The sequence below is a fragment of the Leptosomus discolor genome, chromosome 10 (genome assembly GCF_034619465.1).
Source record: "Leptosomus discolor isolate bLepDis1 chromosome 10, bLepDis1.hap2, whole genome shotgun sequence".
Taxonomy (NCBI): domain Eukaryota; kingdom Metazoa; phylum Chordata; class Aves; order Leptosomiformes; family Leptosomidae; genus Leptosomus; species Leptosomus discolor.
Genome location: NC_141400.1, coordinates 4,570,520 through 4,589,045, shown reverse-complemented (window position 1 = coordinate 4,589,045; position 18,526 = coordinate 4,570,520). Strand labels below are relative to the sequence as shown.

Here is an 18,526-nt window from a genome sequence, read left to right as displayed (position 1 = left end):
AAAACCGTCCTTAATATAATGCCTCCCCCAGTCTAAGCGAAACCATCACACAGACAAAAGATGAATTTGGGGAAAATCCTTAAGTTAAGGTCCCACTACAGGCAAAACACGCTTTATGACTAACAGGAAGGCACAAGACATTTGAACTTTTAGGATGCAGCTTTTTCTTGCTAAAACTTCTCAGAGTCATATTTGAAGAATACAACTCTTAATTAAACATTAGTATCTCCACATCTGTGGACGACTAGAACACATACATGCAGTGATTAATTTTAATGGGCTCAATGTCACGGGATAATGTTTGTTATATAAGCTTTATATGCTACGTATTATATTCTAAAACAGAGAGAATGGGCAATCAAACCTTTGGCAGACAAGGATGCTGTGCTGTTTGCCATTTTCTTATTGCAAGGGGGAAAAAAAAAAATCATTAATGCAAAGCTAAATGTTATTCTTACATAGAGCTCTGGGTAACAATTGAGAATTTCTTTGGTCACCCACGTTTGACAAGGCAGCATGTCCTAAGGAACACAATTACAACATTCTAGGGAAATGCCTTCCATTTTAGGATGAGCTTTTTGGAATCTCCAAAGAAAAACCGAAGTTAGGAATTTGAATCTTTTCTCTGGGGCAAGTTGTTACGGAAAAAGCTTTTCCAAGTCAAGTTTTTGTCTTACGTCAGGGTAACATAATATACAAAACTGTATCTACTGCTAATGCTAATAACCACTTCTGCCAGACAGACAAATGAGTACTACTTCAGCTTTAAAAGCTGCTAAAATAGCTGAAGAAGATCTCATTAATCACCAGTGCATACCCCGAGAAAATGTCAGTGGAAACAATACAGTAGGACAGTTCGGTCAAACTGACGTAAAACATTTAGTTTAACTATGACCTGAGAAAGCGCGTAAGGCTCACAGCTCACTGTCTGTATCTTTTGAAATTGTCAAGGTTATTTATTAGAGTCACACAACAATATATGCCAGTAATACCTCACAATCTACTAATACAGCTATTTTGTCCAAGTTAACTAACACATTCCTTACTAGCCCCAGGAATAAAGGAAAAGACCTACTGAAAAACCAAGGACTGATAAATAGTCCTCTGACTATTAGTATGCACAAGAATGCACGTATGCCTCTGCTTTCAGCATGTGATTTCCATAATAGTTAAACACTTATCTTTTGAAACATTTCATGAGAATGTTCATTCACATACTCTTCCCCTCCACTCCAAACTCCTGCCCCACTCAAGCAGCCAACCTCATCAGAATCTAGCTCTTGGAAAAAGGAATTTGGAGCCAGAGTTCACATTTTATAGTGCTGTGATTTTGGAAATCAGAACCTCAGATTCACTAATATGGAATTTATTACCATTTCTGTTATCATGCCTAGGGGTACCCTTAGGATAGTTCAAGATTTCTTCATGTTAAGCATCATATGAACAAAGAAGTCCCAAAAGGCTTTCAGCAAAGACAAAAAGAGCAAAGGGATGAAGACAAGCAGATGAAACAGTACTGATCGGTACAGCAGGCACTGTCCTCGACTCTAAAGTAGCCTAACTTGCATTACGTATTTTTAACTGATAACGTGAAAATTACAGTAAATTTAAAATTTTGCCAAGTGCCTTTTTTTTTTTTTTTTTCAAATGAGGACAGTTCTTCCCAAGGAAGACTATCAAAATAGAAGCAAACAAAAATAATCAAAAATCTATCAGAAACAGAGTTCTTCACCACCCCCCAGTTTCTACAAGCATGTTCACAGGCTGTTAAAATGGGTTACTGATCTCCAAATCATTAACTTCCAGAGCAGTTTATCCCTCCACTTACACAGAGCCCTGGCTGAAACAGAACCACCGATCATCTCTCTATGTAGACAGGAACAACTGTGGAGGTACACAGAGAACGCATTCTGAAAAGCTACAGGCAACTGATTTATCTTGTTCTTTGGGGTGATTGCCTGTATGTACAGCCACAGCATAACGTCACTACAGTATCCCCACACAAGAGAAGAGGGTTAAAGTCTCTCCAGTTGAATTCCTAAATATAGCATCACTGCTAGAAGCCTTGCACCTCAAACTGGAATGAACACAGGTCCACATAGCAGGCAGCGAGCTATCAATGATAAGAATGCTATCTCTCAAAATTCTCAGTGTTGCTTGGACTCTAAATACATTTAATAGGTGTTTGAGGGTCTTCACTAGTAACCTGATAGTACTTCCACAAGGCTGGCTCTTCACCATGCCACTGAAGTAGGAAGGAGGACATACTGACCTCTCTGCAGGAAGCATAGAGGGCTCTCCTACTAAGTCCCTTTGACATAAGAAGTTAAGAATCATTTCTGCAACAGCATTGAAAGTTTTCAGGAAAGCACAGGTAAAAGAGTTGCTGAGCAACACAAATTCTGAAATCGATCTGGAAGTAAATTTCAGATAGGTTTTGCAGATTGTTTGATGGAAAGTAAGGCAAAACCAGCTTTAAAACACTGGGCTTTCTTCCTCATTTTAACTGAACTGATGTTTATTGAAAATGCTCCCTTCATCTGTGACAGAAAAGGAAAGAATATAGCCAACGGTTAAAATGATTTCCACCTGAGGGACAAAATTAAATTAAGGTCTCAGGAAAAAGAAGCAATTCAAAGATAGAAAGGTAAAAATCTAATTAAAAGCTCCAGAAATCTATCAATCATAAGATTAAAAACATATATTGCAGCCAAACAGATGGTGTAAAACTGAATTACAAGACAAATTTATTCTGACAGAGACAACTGACAGACTGGATTCAGTTGGGGTGAAAAAAAAAAGATAAAAAAGCTGAAAATAACTGGCAGAGATGTAAGAATCAGCCTCTTAAACTCTCTTTTCTACAGAGGTGGCCCCCAACTCATCTAAAATTTACTCTGAGTACAAGGCCATGGCCTGTTCCCGTCATGTAAATAGACCTTTCTGTATTAGTACCATCAGAAAAGACTGTCCGTTGCTTACAAGGCCATTTTCTCAAAGGAGAAGTAGTTGCTCTTGCCATTGATGAGAGCCATTCAAGATCTTAAATGATACATTTGACTGGACCACACTGAAAACAGATTTGAAAATAGACAGAGAATTATAGATCTGGAGAAAATACTTTAAAAATACTGAAAACAGAATAGCTTGGGCCGTGTTGCAACCAGAATATCACCAGAACCCAGCCCTTATCCTGGAAATTACTTAATAACAACAAAAAAAAGTCAAATTGATATAGCCTTACACTGGCAAGCAAAACCTGCTAATGAACATAAAAGGGATGGGACTGACAACAGCAGCCCAAAGCCAAAATCCCTATAATATTATAGTAATGCACTCGAATCAACAAGAATTAATAGAAGCTCCCTGTCACCCAAGGAGCAGAAAGGAGCCAAAGAGGCAGATTCTACCAGCCTATCTCAAAGACTTCACATGAGGATGGGGCACAAAATTTACCTCTATCATGGTAACATTTGCTGAACACCGCTGCTCATCTATAAATCCTTGTAATCTGAACGTACAGATAGACAATCACCTGAAGAAATCTTTGCCACACGTTACTTCTAGTCATTCTCTGTGACACCGCCAACACTATTTTTCTTCAAAAAGCAGCGCCAGTTGAAGGTCACTTTCGCTTTTCTCCAAAGAGTTGTCTCGTCTCCTTCCATCTTCACCTGAAGTCAGAAACTTGCTTTGTCTCACCTTGAGGAGGACAAACAACACTGCTTTGTCTTGCAGGAGCAGAAAAATAAGCCAAACAGGAAAAGAGAAGCCCGTTTAGGAAGCTGTGGAACTGCAAGAAAGAGAACATGCATGCCGATTCCTACAGCTGCCATCATCAAGCTTCCACCAGAAAGCTGGCTCTACTGAAAACTAATATGTGATCTGCTGGCACTGAAGTATACTGGCTCACAGTCCCACTTTCTCCCCAGACACAGAATATCAGCCACTGTTGAAAGGGGTTTCAATACTGAGCCACAGAAAGTCTTTACTCGATCCAGTATCTGTCTGTAGTTGCAGAGAGCAAACAGGTGAAAGAACTAAGAGGTACTAGGTTACTTATGAAGAACACTCCACAACATCTGTCTGAGGTTAACATATTGGAGATAATTCAGTAGTTGTAGTATTACAAGAAACAGCAAAACTTACATCAAGACCAAAGTCCAGCAGCAGACTGCACTTCATGTAAGGCAGCAGAGTGTTTCAGGTTAACTTAGAAAGGAAGACTCATCCCTTTAATCGCAAAGGGTTTGCTACAGTGCAGTACCTCATAAGGCTGGAGGCACTTTTGAAGACCAAAGAGGCTCCAGAACTTGTAAGTTCACAATCATTCTGAACTGGAAAGAGCTAGTTATGTTATTTCAGTAACAAGACTTACATTATATTTTGTAGGTTCGAATTTAGAGAAAAAAGGCAAGTAAGGAGAAAAAAAAAAAAAAGATAAAGGAAATCAAGAATTACTGGGGGAGGGGAAGGTGATTTACTACTTACATATATTTTAAAAGCGAAATACAAAAATTAAATTATTCATTTGCTTGAAAAGTACTTGAGTAGTCACCTGCAGTCCTCAGCCAAAGGTGAGAGAGCGCTCAATTCAAGTTCAGCCTTTGGAAAATCTCTCTGAACATGACACCATGCTCAGCAGGTGTAATAGGTGGAAAATAAGAGCAACACAGTTATGACTAGGAAAGGATCCTGACACATTTTGACTTTGAACTCAAAGCAAAATAGTCTTCCATTAATTTCTAGTGAATCAAGTATAAGCCAACACAGCTACAATATTAACCAATAGCTTCTATTCTTCATCTTTGTTCAGGAATAATTAAATTCTCTAATCAAGGAAAAACGGATCCCACTAGACCATCACCAGACAAAAAGCTATTCATTTTAAAAGATCAACTGCAGCAACAGGCAGTCAAGGGAAACAAAGCACTGTGGGCACCACAAGAACTCTGTGAACAGTTCTGGAAATACTAAGCTCTACGTCATTTGAGCTATTCGTTCCTAGGAGGGAACCCATCCCGACTTAAGTCTTCTGAACGGTCTCTCCAGTAAACAAGCTCAATTCTTAACATACAATGGCTGAAACTCACTCACTGAATATCCTTATTAGAGCCAAGTTCTTTTCCTCTGTCATCCTTATAGCTCCCCAAGCATCTTGGGAGATTTCTGTGGGAAAGCCATTTTCTTTCTGCTCTGTGGAAGCTGAGGAATAGCTCAGATACTACTGAAATGCAGACAACAAACCATATCAGGTGTTAAGGCAGGACAGGTTATTTTTGTTTTAATCATAACTGGCAATGCTTGGACTGAAAAAAAAAATATGCTTGGCAATGACATTCCAAAAGATCACCGATAGTACTCGCTATGAAGGTCAAATAACTTCATAGCAACTAACTTACAAGTGACAGGCATTGCACAACACAAGGATTTTTACACAGATTACTAGGATTTACTTATTTTTGACCTCACAATCCATCTAATACAGGTAAGCTATGCTGACTTCGGTACACGCTTCCCCAAATTCATACACACACAAATTCCAGGAGGAAAAAAAGCAATACCCATCATCTGTATTTTAGGGCTTACTAAAAACAACAGCTGTTCTTTAGAGGGGCAACTTTCCTTTCACCTAATTCTTTTGCATGAATCAACATTCAGCTGCAAAAGTAAGAATATGAAAACAAAGTCAACAGTCTCAGAGCAACCTATTAAAAAATTCTGAAGTAGTCTGGTCCCTTTGATCTCAGAATCTAATTCAAATTTGCGCAAACAAATACAGACAACATGGCAATGGCCACTATTTGCTTCTGTAGCTGCCAAATTGCAGTAGCTAATTTCATCCTCCTTCCTGTTTCCATCACTTCAAAACAAGGCAACAAATTTAATAGTGCAAGACTCTGGTCCCATACAAGTGCATGTCAACGTCCAGTCAAGCACAAGTAGTCACCATTAAGTTAGTAGAGTATCCAGATTAAGCATCTCAAGTCAAGTTTTCCCAGGATCAGTACCTCTGAGAACCAGCTCTTGAAGCCAAAGCCATGTATGTCTGCTCACTGACACATGACTCAGGGGTGGGGGGTCAGGGGGGAAGGCTCCATGCAAGGTTTTGGAGACCATTACTACACAAACAAATGGGTGGTAATCCCTAGTGGGAATAATTCTAGAAAAACAGAATGGCAGCGTAAGAGTCAGTACAATTATATTTGCACGTGTTTAACATTGCGTTCTGCAGTAATATGGAAGCATTCAAGACAGGAGCTTAGATTTAATTCGGAGACAAAATTGAGGAAGTTGAAGACTTATTACAAGCCCGTGCAACTTCAGCAGCTACATGCATCTAGGCCAAAAACACCATAATAATATATTTGTAGAACAGAAACCCCAGACCACATGAAAACTCCAAAGTAAGCAGATGACTAAGCTTCTAAATTGCACCTAAATGCGGACACACTCAATTTAGCTACTCGGACAAAGCACAGAACAGATTAGTCTTGCAAGCTTTATCAATTTAGCAAGGTAAAGAATCCTTCAAAGTAAAAGACAAGACAACAATTAACACAGGAGAGCTATCTATGAAACAAGATTCTAAGCCATCAAGTATAAATTCATCAAGAACTCAAAGATGGCTAAATTCTCCAAAGAAACTTTTATACATCCATAATGTGCTGCTAACAGGCAGGGAGATAACTAGACACAAATGGAAGGAAAAACACAAAGGCTCGTGCTTCATATTCAAACTGAGAACTGATATCAACCCAGAAGACTTGTAAGCAGCTTCTCCATATCACTTGTTACTTTCAGAGCTGAAGAATACAACTGTCAAGCAGGTGGCTTTGATCTGCTCACTGCATTTACACATCACCTCAAACTAAACTTGACCATCAGCATTATTAAGTGTTTCAAAAAGTCACATCTACAGAAAACGTTTCCACTGAAGAAAATTACATAAATAAACACGTATAAGAACTGAAGTGCTGCTAAGCAAACTGATTAGAGGAGCTAGATGAAGTAGTCCTAAGGAACCTTTCAGAAAGGTAAAAGATTCAAGATTTTTATGGATGTATTTACATATTCTTCATTTCTAAACACTAAATTCTGCTTCCTTTATTAGCACAAAGCATCTTATCAGATGCATACCTTAAATAAAAGAATCACTGTGCCCACCCCCAAAAGTTAACTATTATTATGAGTTAATAATATTAGTTAATGATTAGTTTTCTCCACAATGCAAAAGGCCTATAAACTTCTTCTCTTTTTGGTAGGATGTTAAGTTACTTAGCAAACGTGGAACAGATCAGTGAATACTAATGACAAGCCACAAGGTCAGCTACATCATCCTGCTCATACACAAGGTCCTCTGTGGAGCATCACACCTTGCAATTTGGGGAACAGTCTCTGACCTAATTTCAGGTCTCTCTCTTCTTCTGTGAGATGTCTATTCTGAAGGTTCATTCTCTAGAGTGAAGGTAAATCAAAGTTACTCCTGGAAGTGACAAATATTTGTTTCACCACTTATTTTCTCCAGACTGAATCACGTGGTACAGAACATTCACCTCTTTTTAGCTCTTCACAAAACCTAACTGAGCAAAAGCTTCAATCTATACCACGCAATTATAAGACTATCATAGAACATAATAACAATGTAAACTGCAACACAAACCTAACGTGACTTGCTATATTTGTAAAGCTGCTATTAAAGACGAAACCGTGTAAAAAACATTTAGGACAGTTTTATGATTCTGTTTGTACGATCACTGGTTAACCTGTGGATTCCCCTCAAGACAGAAATCACGTCTACAACTCTTTACAAAAACTACACTTTCAAAGCATTAAAAAAAAAAAAGAAATCATGCAGCACATTTCTCATGAAGAATCAGTAATCAAAGCTCTGGTGCTGCCCGTTTCTTGGGGTATCAGGAGATGATCACTAGTTCTTTCAATAGAAATTGTCAATAAGAGATTTTTTTTCCCCTCCTAAAGATATTTCCCATTTTTTCCTTAATGTTACATTTTCAGTTTTCCTGGGGTTTTATATTAACACAAATTTAAATAATATTTAACTTGGCTCCACTAGCCCAAACAATCTGTAACGTTTATACAAACATAACTCTAAAAGCTTAGTGGCAAAATATTTTAAGTGGTGTCGTTAGATCTCTTACTAATTAAAACAAAAAGTTTCCAACTTGAACAGGTATGTGGAATTTTTAGCTCAAGAGAATGCAGAAAGTAGTAAAGACCTTTTCAGGGCAGAAGAGTCTAAAAAGCCACTTGGTGCATGGCCATCAAGAAACTTGTTAAAACTATTTTCCCAACATATAAACATCTCTCTGAGATTAAATATATCTTTGTCATTTCAGATATAATCTATTTGGTCTTATTTTAATGAGTTAAACTAGTTACAGACTGCACATCAGCCCAGTCATGAATAGTTATAGGTTGCTGTAGACCGCAGAGAAAAATGAGATACCCCGATATATCCAGCGGCTGACTGACATTTCCCTGACGAACAGAATTCAGACTCTGGGGAACATAAAGTCTTTTTCTCTCTACTGCTTACATTGGAAAATTCTAGTTACTGCCATTAGTAGAAATCTAGATTTGAAAGAATTGAAACAAGCTTTAAAACACAGTTGTAATGAAGAAGACAGTGAACAGTATAAAAACAGTGAAAAGCTCGTGATGGACTAACAGAGTGAAAAATGAAGACAGTATTTAAAAACATGGGATAATGTGTTCCTACACCATCTTCTGTATGCTATTTCCACAAGGTTTCAGCCACTGAATGTTCCACCACCACACTATTTTAAAAAACCAAACCAACCAAACAAAACATGCAACACAGCTGCATTTCGTACTTATCAGTAGTGTATCTCTGAGGATAAATATTCAAACTGAATATTGTGAAATAGCTACTATTGTTCTTCATGCAGCCATTAATCAAAGATTTAAATCTGTAAATAACACCGAAAATTATCAGCACCAAGAGCACAGTGATTACACCCACTTTCATTCTTTTTAACACTTCACATACCAAGGCAAAGAAACTTACTCTTTTGGCTTAGCTTCTTACTGAAAGCATAGAATAGTAAGTACATTCTCAAAAAATGAAACCCACAAACAAAATGAATTCAGGCCCCTAAAACTTAGGTGGTAACATTCTTAAATTCTTCTCAGGTGGCCAACTAACCTTGCATTTGTGAATCATTTTATTCTGAAAACTGAAAGTTTAATTCCAGCCTTTGACTCTTAAAACCCCGCAAACACACCTCACCAACGAAGCTTATGAAACCTCGGTGTTACTACCTGTACTTACTCCGACTGGAGTGTGCTACTTTGGTAGTGGTTTGCTGTGGGGTTAGTTGTTTTGGGGTTGTTTTTTTTTTTTCCTCTCTGAACTGCCAGGTTGCTACCGATCAATTTTAGAGAATACACTGTTTTGTGTACAGAAGTGAAGCTTTCTAACCCACTGACATCTGAAAACTGTTGTTCACACAGCCAGGATTAAGAGGAAGGCTGATATGGCCACAAAACATCACAGATAGTAGAAGAGTATACTAAGAAATCTCCATATTGCTATCATCTAAGAGCTCTCAGCACTATAAAATGCATTTAGAAACATTCAAGGTTGCTATAAAATTTCATTATGGGATAGAACTTCACCTTTAAGAGGGCTCTGCGCTCAAAAAATTTGTTTGCTTAGTAACCTCATCTAGCTCGCTTTCTTGGAGGAAAAATTGTTTTGGAGTTTGAAGTTTCCCCAGCTCTATGACCCAGAAGGAAATAAAATCGGAAGCCAGGCCATACAGTCTATAGCATTTGCTTACAACTTCAAAACCATTTTAAATTAACAGCTAATCCACGTAAGGCACAACTAACTGCACTTTCCTAAGGTCACCCCTGGAGCCCAGCGTCGAGCCACGCTGAAGCTCTGTTTAACATTCCATTCTGGACATCTTCCTATCTAGCACCGGGCATTCTCTGAAGTGTGCCATATGCTATCCATTAAGCAACGTCAGCGATGCCGTCCCCTGCACCAAGCGAGTGCCAGAACTGTATCACAGAACTGACGTTTGCTTTCAGCTTTCTCCTTAGAAACTAAGTAAAAAGAGTCAACTAAAAAACTCACGAGAACTTATGACCCAGATTTCCTACAAACACATTCATTACGTTCTCCCGTGCTGAGGCTGGAAGCACTCCGCAACACTACACTCCTACCCTAAACGCTGAAGTAGATTGAAGATTAAATAACCAGCTTCCCCACAGCAGTTCAAGACAGCAATTAGAGCCTGCTTTAATGCGACTTCTTATCCATTTGAATTAGTTTGTGGCAATAGTCGGTTTTTCCATGGTGATGAAGTCACCATGCTGAGAAACTAAGGAGAAACTGTGACCAGCCACCAGGTGAAAACATCCCGGTTTCTAACTGCATGTGTTTTGCATTGACAATTATTAGTGCTGGGAGCACTCCAGGTAGAGCTCTAAGCTCCATTACAAGCAAGTCAATGCAAACCCCAATCAGATGGTAACTGAAAAAACGTGAAGCTCTGAAACTGACTATTTTTGTTAAAAGCCAGAACAGCAGGAGGATAGCTGTAACTTCTGAAAAGCTCCTCCCCTTCCCTCCTGAAAACATTAATCCGTGCTTGATTACTGAAGCTGCTGTTAGTATGTACTCTGCACTGATAGGCAGGTGTGGAGAAACTCATCCCAGGTGCTTCCACAAGTACTCGAGCAGCCCTTAACGGGTTTTACTTACAGTCTCTCTGCATTCCTGGGAATATCCCTCGGTACAGTTTTGAGTCCTAGTCCATGACAATCCACGTTGGAAGCAATACACGTACATTTATGCGGGCATCCTCCAACAGGCATCCAACTCACGGAGCTCCAAAAGCTCAAGATCATTCCAAGGCACAGAAACGCACTTCTTCCACCAGACAACATGGTTTCTTGATCACTTCAGTGGGTATAAAAGTGTGCACGAACAGCCGGCCCTTAAAGATGAAATGCCTCTAAGAAGAAAAGGGGAAAGAAAACAAGAGGCTCTTAGTACAGCCCAAGGGAACCCACCACTGCCATCATCGCCGGAGCGCCAGCAAACCTTCAAAGGCGCCTGAAAAGGTTACGTTAGGTGGAAGAAGGTGGGGAACTGCCCGCGGGGCTCAGGTTTCTCTCTCTTATCTACGAGCGGTACCAGAAGGCAGGCAGTTTAACAGAGCTTCAGCCAGATGCGTCCTCAGATGAAAGAGAAACCGGGCGCGGAGGTAAACACACACCAAACATCCATCAGAAGCGGCGGCGGCGGCGGTCTCCAAGGCAGCCTCCTCCGCTCCGCGCCGCCCCACCTGGGCCGGGCAGGTGACCCGCGGAGGAGACGACCGGGAATTCGGCGCGACCCCGCCGCGAGCTCCTCAGGCGCTCCCTCCCGCCGCTCGGCTACTGCTGCTGCTGCCGCTGCTGCCGCCGCCGCGGGCCCGCGCCCCCGCGCTGGCGGCCGGCGGAGCCGGGAGCGGGAGGCGGCGAGGGGAGGCGGCGGGGGCGGTAGCGGTGCCGGCGCTCCCACCCGCTGCTGCGCTCGCCGCCGGCCGCCCGCTCCCCATTCACTGTGCATGGCAGCCGGGCGAGCGCCCGCGGCACGGTGCCACCCCTCCCCCCTCCCAAAATATCACCCGCAACGGCCATTGGCTGCGGGCGCCCTGACGTCACCAAAGTGCTGAACTTTTGGAGCAGAGGGAGGGCGAAAGTTTGGGGGCCGCCGCGGCCCCGGCGGAGCGGCGGGCGCTGAGGGGAGCGGCCCCCCGCGGCAGGCAGGGGGGCACGGGCGGGCCGGTCCCGCCCTGGTCGGTCCCGCCCCGCCCTGCCCTCGCCGGCTCGGCGGGGCTGGGGAGGGAGCGCGCGGGCTGCGGCGGGCACGGCGCGGGGCGGCTCCGGTCCCCGGGGACTCGCCGCCTTTGTTCCCCGCGTCCGCGCGGGGCGGGTTCCCCCTGGCGGCGGGAGGAGGACGCTCGCCCGCGCGCACCGGCACCGCCGTGACCTCCCGCCCCAAAGGAGGCTGGAGCGCGCGCGCGCGCGCGCCGCGACGAGCTGCCTCGGGCCACCGCGGTCCGTGCGCGGCGCGCGGGCGGCGGGCTCGGAAGGCGCGTTCGCGCGTCGGGGAACGCGGACAGCCCCGTCCTCACCCGGGACAGACCCCGGGCCACCGCCGCCGAGCCAGAGCCGGGTCCGGCGGGCAGGGACAGGCCGGCCCGGCGCGGCGGGGATCAGCACGACTCGAGTTCGGTGACGGCTCCAGGCCCCAGGCGGGGCTCAAAACGGGGTCTCGGCTGCTGCTGCCAAACACAACAGTCCAGTCGTTTAAGGGAGCGGCTTGTAGGAAGAGACCTGCTGTCAGATGTCCACCGTGCGATACTGACGTGGCATTCCAGCGTGCGGCTGCACAGCGCAAATACCTGTCCATTTTGGGCAACGCTTGCTCCACGTTTTAATTGCCAAAATCTGTAACGACCCGAGGCATTCCTGCCCACCGAGGCAGCTGGTCTTGCCCAAACACCAGCGCCGCGTACCCCTTTACAGCCAGCAAAGCAGCTACGTGTCTGGTGCCCTCCTGCAAAGCAAAGCCTTGACCCTCTGGAGTATTTCCCTGGGAAGCGAAATTTGCCAAAGAGCCCAGGCAAGACCTCACGTTAACCTTCACCGCTCCTGGTGAATTATTTTCGTCATTTTATAGTGAATTATTTACGTCAGAAATGTCATTTTTACATGGAAACCATTTTGATCCAGCCTTAAGACTGAACTGCTTGCATGACTGGACTCAAAGCGCAGTGAAGCAGCCCATGTATAGCAGCATCCACTGGGGGAAGGCGCAGTGACAAATGACACGAGGTTTGAAAGCACGCAGAGGGACTCAGCTGTCACCCCTTCAAGAGGCTGCTTCAGAAAAGACAAGAAAACAGTGTTCTCCCAAATCTACAGAAGCCAAAAGTTGGGGAAGGTGTGTGTAATTCTGCCTGGATCCCCACCGGAACCTCTCCTTCCCTGGAGCAAAAGGCAGAGGAAGATCCCTCCAGCGTTAACAGACGCAGTAAGGGGCAGAGCCAGAACCGACCCACTGCCAGCACCCAAAGCAGCAACGGTAACTGCAGGAGCTTGAGCCAGTCCCTCTCCTTTACCCTCATGAGAGGGCAAGAGCACCGACGGCTCCGGGCACATCCCTGAGGCGCACGCCCAACCCCAGCGCCAGTCTACAAGCGACCAGCTCGTGAACGAGGAACGGCCGGGTGAGGCCAGGCCAGACCAAATGCGCTGCTTCGGAGGACGAGGCGCTCCGAAGGCTCCTCGCCCAGGCTGAAGCCGTACGTCCATGCCTCGTTCAAGCGGGGAAAATACGTTTGTCAGAGCCTGACCTTCCTCGGCAGCCAGGCAACATCATTCCAAGGCTTTTTTCCCTTTTCTGTTGACGAGCAAGCATCTTCCCAAACACGAGGATGGCCACAAAGCACGCGCCCCTCGCCTCAGGGTGGAAGTACAGCAGCTGTTGTACACAGAGTAGTCACGACTGCATCTAAAGCAAACATCACAACCTCGTGGTGTTTTTACTTTTTTACACTACTAATGTTTAGCTGGGATGAACTTTGAATTCTAAGTGCCAAAAAACTCCCTAAAACCTCTTCAACACTGTCATCCACGGCAGTCAGCATATTCCACGCTTCACTGCTAACCCCTCACAAAAAAATTTCCCTAGAAAGGACAAAAGAACCAAACAAAATGGCAGAAAAAAAAAAGTCAAGCCTACCCTTGAGATACATCCAGTTATTATAAAAACTAAGAGGCGCGTTTTCCCACATTCCGGTTAAAACAGCTCTTAAAAGGAGCTGGTCGCATGTTCTCCAGACGTGCCAGGGTGGAGCGGAGCAGCGACTCCGCTGGTTTGCCTGCGCACACCTGCTGAGGCTGCCGGCACTGCTGGCAGCTGGCAAAGGGGTCTCCCTTCTCTGTTCGCATGGAGCTGGCCAAGGTCAGCACAGCGCGCGTTACTGCGCAAAACAAATTATGGAATAAGCTGAACCTGTGAAGTGTTTCTTGTTTGTACCTAAGCTAATTTAAACAAGTAAAAATAACAAGTTATTTATTTATATGAAGCTATCTAAAGCTGGACGGGTTTTAGCCATACTAATTCCTGAAGTATTAGAAGCTACCAACATTTCCACGCGTGTAAAACTCCTTGCAGACTATTACCGAAGGTGTGCTGTCCACTCAGCAGGGATTTAAACCTCGCCTGCTGCTTCCCCAATAAGAAATACAGTATTTTCTCAGAGAATGAGTAGTTCGCTGTACTTAGAACATCTTTGCATCAAGTTGGAAACTGACTACCACATAAATATTTTTATTTAATCTATTTGTTTTCAAGTAAGAACACATTAGGTTTGTTTTTCCCTCTTAGTACGGAAGGACATTTACCAGGGACGTTCAGGTGTACTTACACTCAGGCAGCGCTGCCACGGGAGCAGCTCTGTGGCTGCCTTCTCTCTCGAACCTGCCGTTGATGTCCTCGGCAACTCCACCCCTGCCCCCACTTGCAACAGCACCCGCATCAGCGCCGACAGCCCCGCGGGAGCCCCGCACAGGCAGGGTGGGCAAGACCAGGAGATCACGGCAGCTGCCTGGGGAGAGGTGAGCGAAAGCACCTCATTTCTCTAGACAGTTTTGAACTTCTAGCCTCTTCTTCGCAACACGCACCAACTTCTAAGGTGTACCCATCACCGTATTTCTTGCCCGGGACTTCCTGGGGGGCTGCGCACGCCCACACGCTGGGCAGCCAGGGTGACGCACCTGAGAAACGTGGGGCTCGCCAGGCTCGCATTGCCCACGTGGCCTGCACGTGCGGTCAACCCGGCGGCTCCCAAACTCACGCTTTTTGCGCGGTGCCGAGAGGCCTGACGGGAACTAGAGCGGGGCCTGCGCTGAGCTCCGAGACCCACAAGTTTCTGGGCAGAAGCAAGACGTGTTTAAGGAGCCCGAACACGCAGTGCGCTGGCCCAGCACCACCAGACCGTCACAGAGCGGCGTCCTGCGGGACCACCTGCACGACACAGCAGGGCCCCACCGCCACCAGCAGCCGCTGGGACCTAAGGACGCCGCCTTCCACCCGAGCCGCCGAGCCCCGCGGCCCCGGCCGGCTGCCAGGAGCTCCGAGCGCCTCGCCACAGCGCTCAACGCTCCCTCACGCGCCCGAGCCGGTCGTGCATCTGAAACGCGCCAAGGTCAAACTCTGCCCACTTTTAAAGTCACTGACGCGACCGCTGGGGCAGCCACGCCGTACCCCCGGCCGCGGGGGTGCCTCGGCGCGGCGCCTGAAGAGGACACGGCGCTGACGCCACAGCCCCGCCGGCGCGAGCCGCTCGGGTCGGTTTTCACCAGAAGCGGGACACAGGCCGGGGCGACACCGCCGCCGCCGCCGCCACGCGGCGGGGCAGCGCCCGGCCCCTCCGCCGCGGGCCCGCACGCTGTGCCGCGCCGCGCCGCCCCCTCGCGGCTGCCGCGACCGGGCCCGCCACCCCCGCCCCCCGCCGGCACACACGGGGCTCGCGGCTGCCGCCCCGCGGGCACGCGGAGAGCCCGAGGGGGCGGGGGGGGGGGGGGGGGGGGGGGGTCCCAGCCCGCGCGCGGGCGCCGCGGGAGGCGGGAGCGCCGCCGGAGGCGGGAGCGCCGCCGGGCCCTCACGGGCCTCGTGCGCGAGGCGCGGGGAGGGCGGGCTTCGCTCCCGGCGCGCGAGCGGAGGGCGGCTCATCAGTCAGCCGCCGCCCGCCGGCGGCCGTGCGGGCCCCGGCGGAGCGGGGGTGAGCGCCGGGAGCGAGCAGAGCGTGGGGGCTGCGCCTGTACCCGCGCCCCTGTTTTTAACTGTCAGGGTGGCCGAAATCAGCGGTAGCGGCACTGAACGCGCCCACGCACGGAACGGAACCCACCCTCCGCTCCAAGCGCCGGCGGGAGCTGCTGCTCGGTGCAGACCTCGGCGGGAGGAGGAAGGCGGGCACGTGGCGCCAGCCGGACCTGCCCTCACACCGGAGCAGCCCGTGGCAGCAGCGGCCTGTGCGCTGCTCGCCAACCCCTGCCCATGGCGAGGGGGGGGAATAAGGAAGATGGCTCTCTAGGGATGATGATTCTTGGTGGAAGATGACTCCGTATCCCTGTGGCACCGGTCGTATCATGATACAATATGCAAGAAGACCAGCAACTTCCAGCAACAAAGACTATAAAAGGGATTTCTTCACTTAGAGCAGGGCTCCCATTCATAGTAATCACATAGGAGATTGTGAATGAAAGTTAATAGACAATCTATTTTCGCTCCTACTTAGATTCAGAGATGGAATTTCAATTGCCCTTGAAATTTAGAATTAGTTTATTCTGTCAGTTTAATTCTAATAATGGATGGGGTGGAATTGACCTGATCCTTAGGCCAGTTCCTAATATACTATTGCTCAGGTAGCTGAAGTCAAACTGGGAGGGAGCAGAAGGCTAATGGACTAACATGAAGAAGGGATCATGCACCCTCACTATGGCTGAAAACATTTTAAATGTGTTAAAGAATTTTAAATTATAGCCTATGAAGAAAACAAAAAAGTAGTTCCACTAAAAGCTTAGTAAATTAAATTAGGTTCTTTTGTATTAGATTTGTATCATACAACCACCTAGAAAGCCTTTGACTTTATATCCCCTCTGTGACTTACTGTGCCATCTGTTCCATCAGCTAGAGCACCTTAACCATCAAGTTACCTTGGCCTCACACAGTCCACATCCACTTACAACTTTCTGTACCTTGTTCTGTTTCATACTCAGCATTTAAGTAAGTACTAGAGAAAAGAAAAAAAATGCAAAACAAGGCCTATTATTATATGCTTTTAGTGCCTAAAAGCTACCTAATACCTGAGCTTTTTGTTCTTAAATTAAGGCCTGTAGTCAATGAAGAACATGGCTTGCACATAGCAGGCAGTATTCAATACATTTCATTCTGTTCCCAGGGCATAGGGGCTTCTGTAAGAAAATACTGAATTTGTTGGGAAATTAAGTAATTTAAGTACTTGGGGAATACATGAAAGGCTAACGAGGCCACGGTACAGCATCCTTCCAGGCTTGAGGGCGACACCTCTGAGGCAAGACGTAGCAAGTTTCAGCAAAGGTTCCAGGAGAGATTGGAGAGCCAAAATGTACGATCCGTGACCTTCGCTGCCGTGTGAAACAGTATTTCTGTCGTGTTGTATTGTTTTGTTTCAGCCAGAACCTGACATTAAGGCATTCTGAGAGATTCCGCGTCAGACAAAAGTTTAGGTGTTTTTTTTTAATTATTATTCAAGTTATTCTAATTCATGGCTGTCCACACCAGCAGTCATTAAAGAAAAAAAAATAAATCATTAACGGAGCACGATCACAGCTACACTTTGCCAACCACTATTAAGACGGTCTAGAAACACTGTGGATACCAGGCATTGCCAGCTTCCAGTATGAACTTGCTTTCTCTCTTTCTACATCGGCATAGAGAACACCAACAATCTTCACACACATACAATAATGAATGCACAGTAGTTTCAGTGGTGGAAAATGATTAAAGTTAGTACAATTGGGGAGAAATATTACTGGATGAATATGCTGAAGATGCACTGTTCATAACAATACAAACTTGCCACACAAAAAAACGTAACAGTTTCTTACATTTAGAGGCTACTTCCACATTGATCCAAAACAAGAGCTCCTGTTGAATCACAGTTTTGCACTCAGAAAGAAGTCCTACCTATTTTGTCACCCCAGCAAGGCATTCAAGAGAGAAACAGAGAAGGTGCCCAGAAAAAACTACTTCAAATGCAGGCTTCTGGCTCAGCGCTTGGGGTGTGTTAAACACAAACGTGCTCAGAGCAGTAGGCTCAGAAGTGACTCCTGGACAAGCGCTAACAACCTCACACTTTGAGACAAAGCAATCTTTCAGATAGCAACTATCACCTTCGTAACCTAAAATAAATATTTAAAGCATTCAAGATTTGACTAGTTCCTCAGTTTGGAACCAAAGCAGAAGGATGGGGCAATATATACCTACTACACTAAATGAGGCCTTTTCACATTGAAAAAAACATTTATTACCTTACGCTGTCTCGGAGGACAAAGCTCACCTGAAATTCTTGGCAACTTTGGAGAAAGCAAAGCATTCGCAGCTGTTATGAGTAAACACACTTATTTTGATTATTTTTAACACTTGCACGTAGAACAAGCAATGGCATTGCCACAACGTGAAATACTTTGTTATCTCAACTGTGGATGGTTCACATTGCTCTGTGTGTCGAAACAGACCTGCCTTGTTTTGAAGCTTAAGTAGCTTCCTAGAATTTTTCCTTCAAAGATGCAGCAATAGAAGTAAAACATCATTTAGCATGTGCTGGTATCAAAGGTTCACGTCTCCATCTATTCACAATATATTAGTTTCCCACCCCGATGCTGAAAAGTTTTCAGTAACATATCAGAAGTTTAAAAATACGTTCAGCAT

The 18,526-nt window shown here is 45.7% G+C and overlaps 1 protein-coding gene across 1 annotated transcript in view; it reads right to left on the bottom strand.

Moving 5' to 3' along the window:
• Positions 1-10,944, bottom strand: part of SLIT3 (slit guidance ligand 3) — a 523,033-nt gene extending 512,089 nt beyond the window's left edge. The window contains exon 1 of the mRNA XM_086471174.1: positions 10,760-10,944. Within this exon, the coding sequence (XP_086327300.1) occupies positions 10,760-10,944 (185 nt within the window). The remainder of the gene's footprint in view (positions 1-10,759) is intronic.
• Between the last annotated feature and the right edge of the window lie 7,582 nt (positions 10,945-18,526).